Source organism: Gloeophyllum trabeum (assembly GCF_000344685.1).
Source record: "Gloeophyllum trabeum ATCC 11539 unplaced genomic scaffold GLOTRscaffold_00002, whole genome shotgun sequence".
Taxonomy (NCBI): Eukaryota; Fungi; Basidiomycota; class Agaricomycetes; order Gloeophyllales; family Gloeophyllaceae; genus Gloeophyllum; species Gloeophyllum trabeum.
The window spans coordinates 3,059,716-3,077,088 of NW_006920411.1; the positions used below are offsets into that span (position 1 = coordinate 3,059,716).

At 50.5% G+C, this 17,373-nt stretch overlaps 4 protein-coding genes across 4 annotated transcripts; 3 read left to right on the top strand and 1 right to left on the bottom strand.

Annotated features, from left to right (window-relative positions):
- Window positions 1–3,013: 3,013 nt before the first annotated feature.
- GLOTRDRAFT_21662 (P-loop containing nucleoside triphosphate hydrolase protein) lies at window positions 3,014–3,732 on the top strand (the record flags this gene model as incomplete). The annotated part of the gene is made up of 4 exons (XM_007863442.1): window positions 3,014–3,059; window positions 3,108–3,155; window positions 3,217–3,424; window positions 3,483–3,732. Coding segments are annotated over 4 exons (552 nt in total), but the record flags the coding sequence as incomplete, so codon positions are not given.
- Window positions 3,733–7,648: 3,916 nt separating this feature from the next.
- GLOTRDRAFT_91284 (uncharacterized protein) lies at window positions 7,649–8,684 on the bottom strand (the record flags this gene model as incomplete). The annotated part of the gene is made up of 4 exons (XM_007864503.1): window positions 7,649–8,055; window positions 8,111–8,307; window positions 8,348–8,538; window positions 8,589–8,684. 4 exons carry the CDS (start codon window positions 8,682–8,684, stop codon window positions 7,649–7,651), a joined length of 891 nt encoding a protein of 296 aa, XP_007862694.1.
- Window positions 8,685–9,890: 1,206 nt separating this feature from the next.
- GLOTRDRAFT_126104 (uncharacterized protein) lies at window positions 9,891–13,389 on the top strand (the record flags this gene model as incomplete). The annotated part of the gene is made up of 2 exons (XM_007864504.1): window positions 9,891–12,634; window positions 12,681–13,389. 2 exons carry the CDS (start codon window positions 9,891–9,893, stop codon window positions 13,387–13,389), a joined length of 3,453 nt encoding a protein of 1,150 aa, XP_007862695.1.
- Window positions 13,390–14,082: 693 nt separating this feature from the next.
- Window positions 14,083–16,098, top strand: GLOTRDRAFT_91286 (uncharacterized protein; the record flags this gene model as incomplete). The annotated part of the gene is made up of 4 exons (XM_007864505.1): window positions 14,083–14,188; window positions 14,533–15,825; window positions 15,882–16,015; window positions 16,087–16,098. The coding sequence occupies 4 exons, from the start codon at window positions 14,083–14,085 to the stop codon at window positions 16,096–16,098; spliced, it is 1,545 nt and encodes a 514-aa protein (XP_007862696.1).
- Between the last annotated feature and the right edge of the window lie 1,275 nt (window positions 16,099–17,373).

The following is a 17,373-nucleotide window of genomic DNA, read 5'->3' on the forward strand; positions in this document are numbered from 1 at the left end:
GGTCGTTGGTGCCTTCCACGCACTCGCTGCTCTTCATACTGTAGGTATTAAAGAAATGAACCAAAGGGCTAGGAGATATTAGGATGAGAGGGACTGGCTGAAAGCGGATAGTAAATAGCTGCTCCACCAAGGGCGGAGCTTTAGAACCCCCGTTGGACGACCGCGACTACTAGGCCCTTCGGGATTACACGATGGGAAGGTCAGAAGCCCAAGTCCTTCTGGAATTGACTTCCAGTAATCTCACCGTTTGGCGCTCCAGAAACGGAGAATAAATTGACGACATGCACCCGCATTCAGCACGATAAGACCACGCGTTCTGCTTTGGAACGATCTAAACCTTGATAGTTCAGGACCCTCGGTAGAGCCCCAACGGATCGGTAGAGTTACACGGACGTCGGTGGTCTAGTAGCCTGGAGCCGGTCTGTCGTTAAGCGCGGATCGCCACGAGTAGCATTCTTACCCCAGTTGTGGTCAGGCTTCATGCAGGGCAGATTTCTAAGTCTGGTGAATGTAAACTTGGTATACCCCACTTGCAAAACTCGTGTTCAGACTCGAAACCGGTGTCCTCATCATGACCCAAATGTGGCACTAGGAACGTACAATGATCAAGAACAAAGAGAATCATTGACATCATATAGACTTAACGATGTAGCATGGGCAACGAGATAACAAGAGCAAAACGAGAACTTGGTGCCCCACGGGCCACGGGCGTCCATTGGGGATCGCAAGCGCTCGCGATCAGTCGCGACCGGACATCTCGAGAATTATACGATATTCATATCCAGCGCTAAGTGAGCGCTAAGTGATGACACGCAATACTGCATGATACGGTGATGACTCGGGGACAGGACAACTGTGGGAGTTCATGCAAAAATGTTGGTCAAAAGGATAAACAGCCAATCAGAAACCGGCTATTCTAAGTGAGTAAATGTAATATGATTCGATTTTCTCACGGCAACAATGGTGTAACTCCCGGGACTGGAATGTTAAGCTCCGAGTGATATGCGATTGGTTGGCCATTAAGGAGGGAAAATAGGCTTCAAATCATCCTTCCAAGTCTTTCGAACCGTGATCAGGCGCCGTATGTCCTCAATTCTTTGGAAATGCCAGTGATTCGTAGAATGGACTGAATATATCGCTGATCACAATCCGTCACCAGAAGTAGCTCATGCGACATCGAATCTGTTGTATCATCCCGGTTCCAGCCATTTGTCTAATGTAATAGTAGTCCGCACTTCTGCCCATGGGACTTCTCCTGTCATCGGTATGCACGAGTCCGAGCGAGGTATGGTAGGCAATGGTATTTACGCCGACAGGGACACTCAAATCTCCACTCAACAAGTGATCCTTGGTGGGAGCCGCGCCTATCTCCATGCATGAGGTGTTCCTGATCGCAACCCAGCCCACTGTCATTATACTATTACAGACATCTCTGCGAGTGTCGCTGGTATAAAAGGCAACGCGAGGAGTCTCCCGAAAGAATTATCTCGGGTTTCAGGTGCTTCATGGCTCCCAGCGACAGTCATACCCTTTCTTCTCGCTCTCCGTCTCAGCGACAGGACTCCGATATGGGTGGACTGGACTTGCGTCCCCAGCTTCAGGTTGGCAGAATCAAGATGATTTGGGAAAAGGAGAAGGGAGAATACGTGCCTAAGCCTGACGACCTGGGATCAAAACCTGATGAAGATGCTGAAGAGAAGATAGACCCTACCTGCCCGATATCCGTTGTTCGGAAATTTCATGACTACAACAGTGTCCATGTGATGCTACATGTCTCTTCAGTTCCGTTCATCACTGCTGCCCAAGAGGTTATGAAAAGCAGAAGTGACATTAACTGGAAGAGCCGGATTGTGAAAGTGAGTTGTCGTATTCATACTAGGGAAAATGGTCTAAGTGAATGCCAAGTTTGAACCCGAGGAATTACTTGCATTTCTCCCTCAATTTCAAGCTCACTTGACAAAACTGAAGGAGGTTCTCGGAGCATGCACCATCCAAGATAGTGAAAGATGTGTCGCTAAGTTTCACCTGGAGTTCATTCTCGGATTTCTGGAAAGTGAATACAGAGAATGGCTAACCGAACTCCGCACCCACCTGGAGACACGAGAAATCACATTCGATTTGCTATGGGGTATGATGATTCCTGGTACACTTCTTTTTTGGCCATGTTCAACAACAAAAGATGAGGTGGTTGTCCGTCTGGTCTCCCTCGAGCTAGAAATCCCCACTGGTCATGACAAGGATGAAGTGAAGCATTGGACACTCAGATGCGAGTCCACTGATGTTGATGAATGCAAAGGTGGTATGGTCTATCACAAAGTCGAAATCCCACTTTTCCATGGACCCAAAGGGATCAACCGGCTGGAGATATATCCTATCACATTTTATGGCTCAGATGGAGAGATTACACAGCTGAGGCATCGGTTGCAGAAGCGAGGGGAATATTACACCAAATTAGTCAGTGATGGTTGGTGCCACAAATCATATCATGGGATCGCTTTTGCAGGGCACGATGGCAAGGTATCGGTGAGTGCATTTGTAGACGCTCGATAATTCCTTCTCTCACCTCTCATGTCCTAGGTTAACTCGCGCATAATAATTGATCGTGGTGAGCACCTTACTCTGCGCTTGCACATATGTAGCTGAACAATTGACGACCTGGGTATAGCCATGTTTGAAGAATATTCTTACCCCGAGCCGTCGAGTCTTGACGTGGATCTCGAAGGCAAACGACGTGGATCAGATTCGAGGCCACCTGAGGAGGAGATTGAATATATCATGATGCCTGCTGTAGCATTCGGTTACTCCCTCACCGAGAGGGAGTGGTGTATGTACCACATTCTTCCTTATGAATGATGTACCAACCTGCAGAATAGTGCGGTTCCAAGTCAAAGACATCAAACCTATTGAATGGTCCCCGGAAATATTCAAGGAACTGGAGTTCCATGACCAAGGAAAGGATTTCCTCAAATCACTGATTGAGTCACATACCAAGGAGGGCCAGAAAACATTCGATGACTTTGTGCCCGGGAAGGGCCAAGGGTTGATATTCAACCTCCACGGTGAGTGATGTCTTAGCAATATCCTGCTGAGCTGACTGTGGACTGCAGGTCCACCGGGAGTGGGAAAGACCTTAACCGCAGAGGCAACCAGTGAAGGTATGTCTGTCTCAGAACTATCTAGCTGCTTCAAAGTGAGGCTAATGCTATGGCCTTACAGTTACCGGAAGCCCGCTGTATATCATGGGGGTCGGCGACCTAGGTGCAGAGCTGGAAGCCCTTGAGAAAAACCTCAGAAAGGTCTTTGCACTTGCCTATCGGTGGAAAGCGGTGGTCCTCATTGATGAAGCGGACGTCTTCCTCGAGAAGCGTGGCTTGCATGGGATAGAGCGCAATGCGATGGTAGCTGTTCTATTACGACAAATTGAGTGCGTTTTCGTCTTCTTGTATCTAGTCTCTCATGGTAACAAGGGTCTGATGCTTCAGGTACTACCCTGGCATTCTCTTCTTGACAACCAACCGCATCAAAGTGTTTGATGAAGCAATGATGTCACGTATTCACCTTTCATTTTACTACCCACAGCTTGACGTGGATGCACGGGCAAGATTATGGAAGGCATTCCTGAGCAGAACGAACCTGCGCATCTTGGAGGAGCAATCCCTTGTGTGGTTGAGTAAACTTCCTCTCAATGGCCGTGAGATCAAGAACATCGTCAAGCTGTCCTCTGCTGTTGCGGAGTATAATAACCACACATTATCTTTCGAAGATATCCGTGGAGTGGTGGAACTTCGAGGAGAAGATCTCGGTAAGTCTCTGGTAGTCCAAGAGTCATTATGCCGGTACGTCTTAATTGGCGGCCCCTTACAGATTACCAGCTGCTTCCGAGCTATGAGTCAAGTCACCTATCAGCTGCATTTTACTCTGGTTTTATCCTCTGCGCATCAATCCTGGCCTTCTCGCTTGTCCGCCGCCAATGATGGCTGGCAGATAGAAATGGAGGTTAGCGAATATGCTTGACCTACTTACGCCAGACTAGATTTCTATCCTATTATAATTATCTTGGCAAAATGTCTACCGTGATCTTGAAATTTCAGCTAAAGTCTTACTATGGATAGCAAGACTCTGGTTGTGGTTACAATCATGCTCTGCGGGCGCCAGGCGGACGAGTAACTGAGGAATATGCACCGCACATCCCCGAAGGATGTCTATGAAGGGACACACACAGACTCAGTGACGGAAGCAAACAGTCTCCATAGATCACTCATCATTTCACCACGATTTCCTGATTTCAGGTACTTGGGCACCACTGCCACACCAGAGCCTTTTATACCCTTAGGTAACCAGAGCACCCTGACCATAAAAGTGAATTCATAAATTGTTGAATAAATATGGTGTAAGTGAGTGCTACGCAACCTATCCACACAGCTCGACCCACCATTGCCACCACCGCTGGAAGATACGGAGGGAGCGAGGTAACCTGTCACACAATGGTATGATTCAGCACGTCCTTATATGATAGAGTGATGACCGGAAATCCAAAGAGCATAGTAGTACAAGAACATGTTTGAAGATCCAATTCTCCTCGCACTCCGTGTTACTGTTTACAGTATGTCAGAACTTCTACGGCGACGGCAGAGACATGAGTGAGAGTGTCCTTGACAACTGTAAGGTGCCGGCTGGTCACTAGCGGTAACTGGCTATCGGCAGATATCACACCTTCACTTCCAGCTCCCCACCGGCATCGGTTCGATGGCAGCCCGGGGATTAACACCCAGGAAGTGTCGTTGATACAGGGCCCATTCCAGGAGGTGGCAGATGTTGCTCGGTGGTACTTATTCCCTGCCGTGTTCAGGTCCCTTACGGTTGGTTGGGCTAGTGTGGGGGAGGTGGCATAGATACCTAGAACTTGAGCTCAGAGTATGTGAACCCGGAGAGTGGAGGGATCCTGTCACCGAAGTATGATTAATCATTCTCCTGTTTGCACTGTCACGGAAATTGGTGTCCGAATCCTGGCATTGCCCGACAGGCCAATTCACAGCAGAGCGGCTGGTGTGAAGCACCACAAGCAGTAATCATTGAATCTGCCTAACATGTGAGAACAGTTAAGCATGTACAACTATTAGTAGAGACTAAAGGGTCCTGATGCGAACGATCGTTTATTCTCCTGACCGATTGCCTGGCGATGTAAGCAAGGCGCGGGAGGACAGTGAGCAAGCAACACTGAGCGATATGAGCGACTCTCGGCCCACAAAGGGACTGCAGCGGTAGGGGGAGAGACCTAAGGAGAACTTGGAGGGCACAGATATTCCCTCTCATTCGCGAGTCGCAGCTCAACGCTCATACTACGGGCTATCAGACTCTGGTGGAGACGAGAGGATAGAGCGGAGGCAGAAGCGAGAAGGGACAGGCCTATCTCGAGAATCACATAGGATGGAGATCCACGATGAGGGCCGCTAAAGTTGTGGCATAAATTGGCGAAGCTCATTTACTCGGCTCCGGCCATCTTCGCCGCTGTCAGGCCTCTTCAATGTACCCGAGGCTTCTGCATGGACCGCCGTATCATCCACCAATGGCAGCTGCCAGCTGCGTCTCAAATAAAGCCCAAGCAGTTGGGTCAGAGGAGAGGATACATATATATTAGCCCTGGCGCCTCCAGCACGTGGGCGCTAAACCACAACCCTAATGGCAATGTGCAGCAAACAGAAACGTTCTAGTCTCCCGAAGTCAGACCGTATTGCCTCCCTTGTAAGGCAGGTGGAGGGCGGTCGACATATAACGAAACGTTCCCACTCACGGATGATCCGCGTGCCTGTACAAGTTCTACTAGCTGTTCAACTCTGCCGTTCATCTTAGCTATCAACATTGTTTCTGCTCCCAATGGAGCTAGTACGTCTCCAGAATGTCTGCACGACTCGGAGATGCCAGTAGTGCGGGATACCGGGTATTCTGCCTGCGGCTCGTCGTCCCGTCTACTACACAGTTGGCTCGGCTCGGACACCAATACAAACCCGGTGTCTTCAAGCCCTATACACTTCATTCTATCGATCCGGCTGCAAGTGGGGAGGTACTTCTCCACTCCCTCACAGAGAATAAGACGTTTAGCGCTCAGCGCAGTCATGGAACGGTGAGCATATTAACGACCGTTGTTTCGTTTCCCGGAGTGTCAGAGGAGATGCGGCATTAAGGGTAACGAGCACGTCGGATAGACTCCAGGGTGCTGTCGTGTCAGCATTGCATGCTGCGCCTTGACCTCGACCTACGATGCAAGTTGAAATGAAATGACGCTGTGCGACAAAGTCTACTCAGTGAAAGTTTGCTGAAGAACGACGTCAGCTGCTAGCACTTGTACGTTCTTGCTACTTAAAAAAAGTTTTTTCTCATTCGTTGACATGCCGGTCCCTGTAAGCTATCTGCCTCCCAGCGCTTTATCTCGTCATCAAACCGAGATCGCGTGGGGTGACAGTGGAAGTATGTCTGTTTGACTTCCTTGATGCAGCTTGGCCTCGCATGACAGAAGAGAGAAGTTACCAAGTAGACGCTCACACATTCTCACTAACGTGAAAAGGTTTTCTCTTCATGACAGGCTTACCGATGTGAACTAAGGACCTTCCTGAGAGTCTGGCAATTGAGCTCGAAAGATGAGAGTTCCTAGTTGAAGCGCATCTAGCGCTCATACCAATGTGACAGGTTTTTCTTGGTCCAGTTTATACATATGGCGTGGCTAACTGCTGGAGTTTTGTCTCTCCATTTAGTGAAGAATAAAAGAGTTCTGCTTTCAGGTATGCCCAGTGCCGATTAATGCGACAGGTCTCCCTTGGGCATTTGGCAAGTTTATTTCATCCAGGCTAATCACCTCCCCAGACATTGCCTAGTAATGAAATTAAGGATGTATGGGTTGATGGTAGAGATATGTGTGTTTGAATTCATCAATGCGGCCATGCCTCGAAAACCAGAGAATAAGTTTTTCTCAGACACATGAGCCCCGTGAGCACTGGTGGGTTCCTGTCATTTACGGAAAGTGTTCCTCGTACATTAATACCCTGTCCAGGTCGGTCCACCAACTTCCGGGCTCGGAGCTTCGTGTCGTAACCGAAGAAAGAATACATGGAGCATAGTTGAGGTCCGTCTGGCACTCATATATTACTAACACTGCCGGTTTCCTTGTTCCTTGCCTTGTGGATTGAGTAACAAATGATACGGTGCTCCCAATTTGACCAGCATGAAATTGCAATGGAATCTTGGGCATTAAAGAAGTTATGGAACAGAATTCTCTGGAGAACGGTGCTGTACTACACTGATCAATGCATGAGGCTGATAGCACTCATACGCTTTCAGCCACGCAAAGGGTTTCTCTCATCTATCGATAGGCGTGTACATGCACGCGAATTAACTCCTGAAGCCATTTCCCGCGACTCAAACAAAAAGTTAAGGGTTGACAGTTGTGGTACACCTGAGAAATAATGTGGATGTGACTGACCTCCAGTATCAGTGGCGAGGAATACTCTGTACACCCAGCATCCCAAGCTGGGATGGCAAATGATCACTTAGATGGGGTTTGACTCTTACAGCAGTATGGAAGAATATTCTGAAATTATGCTCTACATGTGTCCGGACCGGTGCGATAACCTCATTATTAAGAGATGGAGCAGCATCAGGTATCGTCCTGAGTTGAGTTACTGAGTAAGTAAAGGTACGAATGCCAGCGTAAGGAGTTTACCTCGTTATTGTCACCCTCATCCTCGTCCAGTATCTCTTCTCCGTTGTCATCTAAGACATTCCAGGGTGGCGGATAAGACTTGAGCTCGAACTCTTCGTCGGCTTTGTCTTCAAGTTCTTCCGGGCCTCTAATTTTTGAAAATAGATTCTTGAAGCGATGCACCTTCCCCACCTTCTCTAAGGTGTACAAGGGATGGAATGTGAATTTCCCATTTCCACCTGCAGTTCGCCACATCCCGTTTGTCGCGAACTCCTGCCACTTTCCGGACACTGATCCTCCCACCTCATTTAGTGACAATCCTACAGCGGCTTCGGCACCACGACTGGCGGACTCAGTGAGCACTACAGATAGGATCAAGTGAGGTTATTATCCCGCAATTTTGTATGGTTCACTCACACAATGCGTACATAGGGCAGGCCATAAGGCTCGTGACAAGGAGCTTCCCTTCGAGTGCCTTGGCCACTTTAGAATGAAGATTGTCCTTCTTCTCGATAATCCATTCGACTGGCTTATGTAGGACAACGACCGCTCCTCGACGGTTGTCGAAAATCCATCGTCCCTTGACGGTACAGTTCGCGAATTCAGGGAGGCCTCTGGGTCGCGTCAATAATGCATGCAACACAATTCTAGCACTCGACCTGCATATTGAAGTTTGCATCCATCCTTCTGCCACCCCGGGATACCACCACCAGATTGTCTTCAGGCGAGCATTGCTTCAGTGGATGATGGCTCGATACATCCAGGTCTATAAAATTGTCATCGTAGATGTTTCCCTCTGACTGAAATATTCCTGTCTCTTTGTTCATAGTTCCGTATTCTCCGACCTATGCGATGAAGTTCCAGCCTCTACCTATTCGCAAGCAATGGTACATACCCGTACAACGTTCCTGTTGGGGGCTAAATTCCCGTACCAGATACTTGCATTCCTGATGAGGTCTGCAAAAAGACGACTGTTCCGGTCCGTAGTCATGGTCAAAGGACAACCTATGATCAGCATAGGCGTGGGGACCTGAGGAACTTATATCCACCAGGCAAGTCGCGCTCTCATTTCCTACAATAACCTTATCGATGTGCAGCCCTTCATTGGCGCTCAGTGTATCCTCTAACTGTATTGGAGCTTATCAGGGTTCTTTATAGAGTGCTATCATTGCGCGGGGGCACGTGTATCGATAGACTCGATTAAGGGTAAGATATGTTGTAGCTGGCATATTTTGTGTGCCTCATTTAGATCTACCTGATGTATTATATCCACAGCTTAATTCAGGATTGATGCAGAGGTCATGGAAGTTTCTCAGCCCTACTCGAAATCAGGAGATTGAAGGGTAGGCCCGATACTCCGAACCGGGGGACCCTTCCAGGTACAATTCAGTTCTCCGCTCATCTAGGTACATTCGATTGATATCTCGACCAGTTCTCACTGTCCAGCTTCCGCTGCCAACTGCCAACGGTACAGACTGACGATTCCGAAGGCCTGGCTTCGTAATATCTCCAACTAGGCGCGCTATATTCTCTCCTTGACGATGGGTCATATGTTCTTCTTTCTTTTTATACTGCGTCTTCTGGGTGATACTGTAGAGACCGCTATACTTAGCGTGGTGTTCTCCCAAGTGAAATTCCACGGCTGCTTCGGACGGTATGTAGCGTACTATTCAGAATCCGACGTTGAATCACCAACTGAATTCCCGCGTTTCTCGTCATTCAAACAAGCTGCTGGCCGTCTTATATCTCATCCGCTCTTGATGATGGGTTAGATGTTTTCAGTCTTCACGTTATACGGTGCTGACTGCGTTCTACGATGCTAGATCATTATATAAACATAGCATGCCCTTGCTTGCAGAGGTTATACGAGTATGTAACCCTTGTTTCTCACTTCAGTCTATACTCACTCGAATGCGTCATCAGAGGGTCTCCAGAGGTTCTAGAGGTTCCGGAGGGTGTCAGTCCTCACTCGTCACAGAATGATGATTTCAGACTAGTTTTGACTATACTACCGTCAGTCCCCCCTATACAGTCACTCAAGCAGGACAGTTGACACGTTTCTAGGTGTACCAAGCACCCCGAGGTTCAAGTCAGATATGCCTATCTCGCTCTTGATCTGGAGAAAGGTGTCCAAAGATGCCGGGATGCACTGAACGGCGAAAGCTCCTTACAGGCGCGACTGCCTCATCTGGCTACTATGGCGCGTTTTCACCACTGGCTCTTCCTAAAGAGAGGGGGAAGAGACTTCCTTCTGCTCGCACGGACGGAGTTAGACCGGTATTTGACCCTTTCAAATGCCGACGCCTACCACAGGGCATTGCACGAAGCAGAGTTGGGAGTTTATTATCATTCATCCTTTCACAAATTCCGACCTGCATACTCGTACCAAGACGGGGATAAGGCAGTGGAATATTTGAAGTCTGGTTTACGCAGGCTAACACCTTCGGACGCGTGCCTCTCCTCATACCTTCAGAAGGAGCTAGGTTGCCTACTGCTCTGTCACTTCGAGCGCTCGCCGAACATGGGAACCCTGAGGGGTGCGTTCTTTAGTCTGCAGCGGGCTATGGAGCTAATCTGCCGTCCCCATGATTACCATGGCCTTGCTGCTTGCACGTCGCATCTTGTGCGAGCTCTGTTGACACGATACAACCACGAGCACAAGCCCGAAGACTTGGATGATGCTATCAAGCATCAAGATACAGTTCTTGAAGTGTTGCCTGGTATTGCTATAGCTGAGCCCAACTGGGCAGTCGAAGAGTTCGGTAACCTGGTAACGAATGCTCTAGCGTCCTCCAGCACTCTTTTGGCCCAACGATTCACAATTACAGGCCAACGAGAGGATATAGATGCAGCTCTTGGCCACGCGGAAAGAGCTGTGTCCTTAGCCAAGCAAGCTGGGATCAACGGTGCAAAGGCGGCCAACTGCTTCACAGGCTGCCTACTGACACGCTTTCGTGCATACGGCTATGTGGAAGACATTAACAACGCCGAAAAACTGGTCGCTGATCACAAGGAGATCGAGTATGCGGCTTCCATCGGCGAACTCCTGCTAACTGTTTTCGAACGCTTTGGGGATCGCCAATACATTGACTTCGCGATACGATGCCTCGGAAATGCACTTAATCACTGCGTCGAGCAGCGCAAGGCCGCCTACAAACGACAGCTGGGCGGATACGACATTCCTACTCGAATCTTCGGCGAGCTTTTGAGAGCCCACCTATCCGCATTCACTACACCCTTTGGAGGATACGAAGCAGGAGCAATGTCACTTGCTTCTGACGAGGAGGACCGGATCACGTCGCAGCTAGGAAGAGCCCTGGCTATGCGCTACGAATCTGCCGAGCTTCGCAACGAGAATGACATCAAAGAAGCAATACGGCTTCAGCGGGTCGTCTTAGGAAGGACATTCAAGGACAGTCAGTTCTACATCGAACGTCTGTGGTCCCTAGGGGTATCGTATCGCATCGGTTATGAAAGGTCACATCGTAAGGGAGATATAGAACGGGCAATATCTGTACTGCATGAGGCGCTCATTCTGGCCTCGGAGCAGGGAAATATTCCTCATCACGTACAGCTTTGGACTTCCCTGGCCGAATCCCTACTGCAACGATATGCGCATAGGGATGACCTCCACGATAATCAAGATTTTGAACAAGCTGTTGACTACCTGAGGAAGGCTGCTACCTGCGATTTTGGATTTACTTTCGATCGTCTGAAAGCCGCGGTAATATGGGCATCATCCCTACATAATACAACTCACAGGTTGAGATCTAGAGCCCCGATATCCGTGGATAGCGAACGAGAGGTGCTGGAATTGGCACTCGAGGGCTACAGTCATGCTATAAAGTTGTTAGCGAGAGCTGCCTTCATCGGTGTCAGTGTACCTTCGCGGCTGGCCCAGTTGCTCAGCGTCCCCAAAGGTCTAGCCAGCGATGCGGCAGCATGTGCATTCAGACTGCACGAGTTATCTGATTCGAGAAGCCGAGCTCGCTTCTTGGAAAAAGGAATAGAGCTTCTCGACTCTGGAAGGACCATACTATGGTCGCAGGCCGCGCAAGTCCGTCTTGAATTGGAACGCCTGAAACGCCGAGACACATGCTTATCCCAGGAGTTCGAGGAGCTAGCGAGACGCCTAGGCTTTTTCAATATGCAGGACGTTTCGATTGAGGCGATGGAATACGTGTCCAGGACATTGGACCAGAAGTGGGAAGAATTGGTGGACAGAGTGAGAAGATTACAGGGATTTGAGGACTTCCTTTCTCCCATCCGCTTCTGCAAACTACAGCAGGCGGCGGAACGGGGAGTAATTGTCGTCGTCAATGTCAGCCACCACAGATGCGACGCTTTGGTCCTATTCCAGAATGGGGGCCTACATCTCGTGACCCTTGAACAGATGACAAGGGATGCTGTAGAAGACGACGCCAAGGATTTCCTCGGCCTACTGAAAGAAGGGGGCCAAAGAGGGAGATTAAGACAGATACTAGGTCGTCTCTGGGACACACTTTGCAGTCCTGTACTCGGCCGTCTTAAGCAGCTGCGCGTTATATCAGAGGAACAGGAACCCCCGCACATCCGCTGGTGCCTTACAGGAAAGCTTTCATTCCTACCAATCCATGCCGCAGTTCCTCGAGGAAAAGAAGCGAAGGGGATGCTCGACGTTGTCATATCTTCCTACATACCCTCACTATCCATCTTTTCGCGCGCAGAGACCTGGCACAACTTTGCCGAACCGGGTATACCCTCTTCCGAGCACCAGGTTATTGATTCTACCCGTGGATTGCCCGTATCACCGTACGTCGCGGTGAGAATCAGCTCGAAGCACCAGCAGTCAAAAACGGACCCGGCGTCGGCGACGACACTGCCATCACAGCAGTCAATGGAGTACAACCCACCCGGCGTCCGGGGCGGTGTTGAAGCCTTAGCATCGCGTAATCTCAGTGGGTGCGTACTGGAATGTAACGTACGGCTAAGGCTGACATGCCTCTAGTGACGCAATTGCTGCGCCTGCTACGGATAGGACACCTTACTCTCTCGCTGGAAGGACGAGTACAGCCCATGCACAACGGGGCAGCCAATATCCAAGGGTGCTTGCAGTGCGTTTCTCCCCGACCTCCAGCGCGCGTCATCTTTCCCATGTGGAGACAGAGATGGCCAGACTCCAAGCTCATGCTGGTTCAGAGCACGATGTCGAAATTATCGCGAGCGGGAGTTCCATGCTCGCGGCACTGAAGCGCTGTGACTGGGTCCATTTCGCATGCCATGGTAAGCAAGATGCCAAAAACCCTTTGAACAGCTCCCTAGCACTAGGGGATGGGGATATACCCCTTTATCGCATAGCGTTCGAAGCAGAGGCCAAAGGCACCTTTGCGATGCTCCTGGCCTGCGAGACAGCGAAAGGCAGCCCGGGATTTTCCGACGAAGCTCTGCACATTGCAGCAGGACTCCAATTCGCTGGTTTTAGGAGCGTTATAGCGACGATGTGGAGAATGACAGACAAGTTGGGCCCTGTGATAGCTGACGCAGTATATGGGCACATGTTTGAGACCGTAAAGAAAAGGAGTGACAGTCCGGACGGTAGCAATAGCCCTCCTCAGGATGGAAACGCTGCGATCGCTCTCAGAAATGTCATGCTCTCTCTGAGGGCGAACGCGCGGGTGAAATGGCACGAATGGGCGACATTCGTTCATTACGGCTAGATGGTGGTTTCTCGTGTATTTCTGCTCTCCTAGCACCGACGTTTGACTATGACAGAATCGCGGTTCCTAAAAGATTAAAAGGCGACGGCGACTACAAGAAACAGTCATCCAGTCTCACTGTCATCTCTATTACTCGTTTTCTGACGGGCTGCCCTGTCGGCTCAGAGTCACCATACTGTACATAGACCAACGGGCGAGCGCTGAAAGTAGGTTTTGCTCACGGCCGTGGTGCCTGCAACACTTCGGGCACGAGTCGGTCGCTATATACATTACGAACGTTCGAAGATGCAAGGTGCCGCGAGTAACTGTGTGTTTCGAAGAAGAATCACGATGTCGATCCCGCCCTTATCCTCTCACTCCAGTACGGCATCAGGAAAAGCCCGAAGCTCTAATCGCCCATGAATCATGATGAGCTGGCAAGCTAGCTCGGCTAAATTGACTACAAGCATTTGTAGTGGGCATTACCCCGAAGTTTGTAGTGATGATAAGTATGATTTTGTAGTTGGACTACAAACATCGTGTATTGAAGGGTGCAGAAGCCAATCAGAGACCGTAAATCGAAACCGACGCGGCTCCCACGCTTACAAACATCTAATGAGCCTGAAATCGAGTGTCTGAGGAAAATGTGTCCTAATGTGTCTAACGGTCTGCGCAGCCTGAAGTTAGACTCTCAGACGATTCCGGGTTTTACTGATGGCCGACCAGCAGCACAGGGGCATCTGCCGCTCATATCTCGTTGCTCGATGTCTCAAGAATGTTATACACGGAGACCCTCAGTGTTTAGAACGAGGTGAACATCGTGAGTGGATGTGTCCTATAGTTCGGTAGCTTGTTTCAGTCTGTGACTCTGTCTGGTATGGTCGCGTCTATCACGTGCACGACGCTTCGGGAGGCTTGAACTTCGTTCATGCACAACTTCGTCGGCGACTAAAAGCCTCCTGAGGAGATTTTGGCTTTCCGACCCACTCTAGACGCGCTCGCTCAATAAGATATTTTATGGGAAAACTACTGGCAGGTCTGAAAGCGGAATCGACATAAACTGGCCAAGAACTGGAGCGACCCAACCTCTGGAAGCGCGACATGCGGGTACGGAGAACGGGAAATATTGCTATTGCTGTTCGCCATTTTGTGCTACCTGTGCAGCTCGCATCGATGCCTTAGCCTCCGCGGATCCTGCCCTGCTGGCGACAGAATTGGACATACCGAGGATCGTGGAGAGGATAACGCGTCTGGAGACTGCGCTGGCCCGTTGCAAGCGCGTAGAGGAGGCTCTCCATGATGTGCCCAGTGTTGCTTTGTCCAAGATTCAAGTCCTCCAGGGACAGCTACGCGGGCGTCAAGAATCTTTGAACGTGCTACTAGGCAACGTCGCAAGCTCTGATCCTGTACTGCGCGATATCGTTGCTGCTGTCTCCCGTGGCGAATCTCCCGAGCAAGCACTCCTGGCTCATATCAAGCGTGAGACCCAGGACCCCTCCAGTCCCTTGTGCAGCGTGCTCAAAGCGCCGCCCGTCTTGGGTGTTCGACTACCAGTGCACCTCAAGTCTCACGTCGTCATATGGCTCGGTACGAAGCGCAGACAACAGTCTCAAAGGAGCAAGAGCGTTTACTGGAAAACCGAAGTCCGGAACGTCTGCGCTGACATACTTACGCCGAGTGCATCTGCTGTCTCTAGTATCACTGCCAGTGGGACTCTCACCGCAACTCGGCAAGATGCTCTGAATGTACTGATAGAGAGGCATCGACGGTTGAAGTCTACCATCTCCACCGGTCGGGCCTTCGTGACCGTCGATTTACCGAGCGATCTCTCGTCTGCGCTAGCGGCACCCACGTTCCATGGTCCCGAAGATGTTGAGCTGGCTCCTGGGGCTTCAAGCCGCTCACTGAACAGCGCTCTGGAACAGCAGTACCCGGCCTCTCTGGAGTTTGCGAACGGTAGCAGCAGCGTCTATAGCTGCTCTTCTTTGCCGGACTCTGTATACACCGGAATCTGCAGGAGCCAGGAAGTAGCAGAACCTTCCCTGATGGTCGCCTACAACTCGCAGGACGTGTTTCTCTCCATCCCTCTGTCTAGTTCTGGAAGCGCTCGCAGTTTGTCTTCTGTTCCCCGTCCATCCGGCTCGCGGAGGAGTCGCTTGATGGCTGTGAACGTGAAACTAGGCCCGATTGCGGAGGCCGAGGAAAATGATGTCGTGCCTAATGCTCGCGAAGTTGATGCCGCGGATGCCCAGGACGAAAATGTGGAGGCCGAAGAGGTGGTGCAATCTTCTTCCATGGACCAGCCTATGGATTCACTCATCCTCGAGGAGTGTGTGGATTCAATAGTGCCCGATGCTGTGGTCCAGGGTTCCCCTTCGTCCCCCCAGTCTATCCTGCTGTCACCGGTGGACGCTAGCTCCCTCAATATCTCTCCTCTTCAACTCTGCTCCACTCCTCGTACGCGGCAGACTGGACTACGTTGCCCTTCCCCGCGGTTGTCTCCCATCTTCAAGTTACTGCCCAAGCAACCCGACGATCTCTTTGGTCCGAGCAGTCCGACGCTCAGCCCGGGAAGTCCTTCCCGCCAGCCCTCGCCATCGAGGCTGCCGGTATTGAAGTCCCGAATGTCGGCTTGCGAGATGAGAGTGTGAGGTGGCGTCTCCAGGCATGTGAAGTTGGTTGTCTCTCCAATGATTATCGATTTGTATTGTGTTACAGGATGTATTCTGAGTATGTCATGGCATTCAATGGCGTTTGCCTGCTACCTCAATGGATAACTGTGCGGGCAAGAACAGTACTAGTCAACTCTCGGCGTTAAAGGACGACTACAACTAACTTCTCCGGAGCCAAGAGGTTGCTTCTTCGCTCACAAGCTTCGGAGTACAGGATTCGAAGGAATTACGGCATGGCGGATCTGCATAATTCACCTCCAGATGAGGTGTCTGTGGCAAGATCTAGCCACCCCGACTTGAGCGCTTGAGCGTTTGCGGGTGCGATGCTTGTGTGCGCCGTTGGATAATACCAGTGTAGTCCAGTATGGACTACGCGTATTTACTGATCTACACTGCGCGGTGGGTAATAAAAGGCAGGCCATGTCCATCCACTTAATTTCCGTTGACCGTACTTTCTTCCAAAGCCATGCGCCACCCTTGACGGAATGACGGACAGAATCAGACAGACCTGTCCATGCGATGTTCGACCGTACATTCATCTCCTCAGACGCCAACATTGTTTGGACTCTGGACTATACAGTCACGGTACGCGACTTCATGTGCTTAGAGAGCGTAAGTAAAACAAGACGCTAATGCTCCTACATAGATTTATAAAATGGTTCTGAAACGCTTCTACTCAACTGCAGCTGGCAGCCTGGCAGTGACTGGACCTATTCGGGGATACATATCGTAGCCTCGTGTATCAGGCTTCGGACAAGGCCTCGGCCATGGTGCGCCATCACAATCGCCTTTTTGGGAACCAGACCGAGCCGAGCGGCTATTTCACCCGAGTGACACCAAAAGCGAGATTCCTTAGACTTGGGACTACGCCCCAAGACGCGAGACCAAGGGGTCTTGAAAACCTTATTTTGCCACCCCACCTGAACGCCCCCCCTGGGTACCCCACCTCGTCCCCCTTGACTTCAACGCTCGAGCATCGGTCTACATACAGTACACGTCACCGCCTACACTAGTATAATAAGGCCGTCCGCTACTCTGCTCGACACCCCGTCCTCGCTGTCTTCCCCGTCGACCACCATGCCCTTGCCGCTTCCGGCCGCGGTCCGGGTAGAAGTCTGGTAGCAAACCCCAACCCTAGGGTGTACCGCCACGGGTCAGGTGACAACGCCAGCGTCGGCGCCCGGCGTGTTGTCGCCGCCCGCTTTAGGCCTGTCGTCGTTGTCGCCGACGATGAGCATGGCTGTAGCATTTGTATGTAGTCGTAAAAATATGGAATAATTCTCATTAAATACACAAAATTCGTTTGATGGATTTGACATGTACGCGCCGCCAC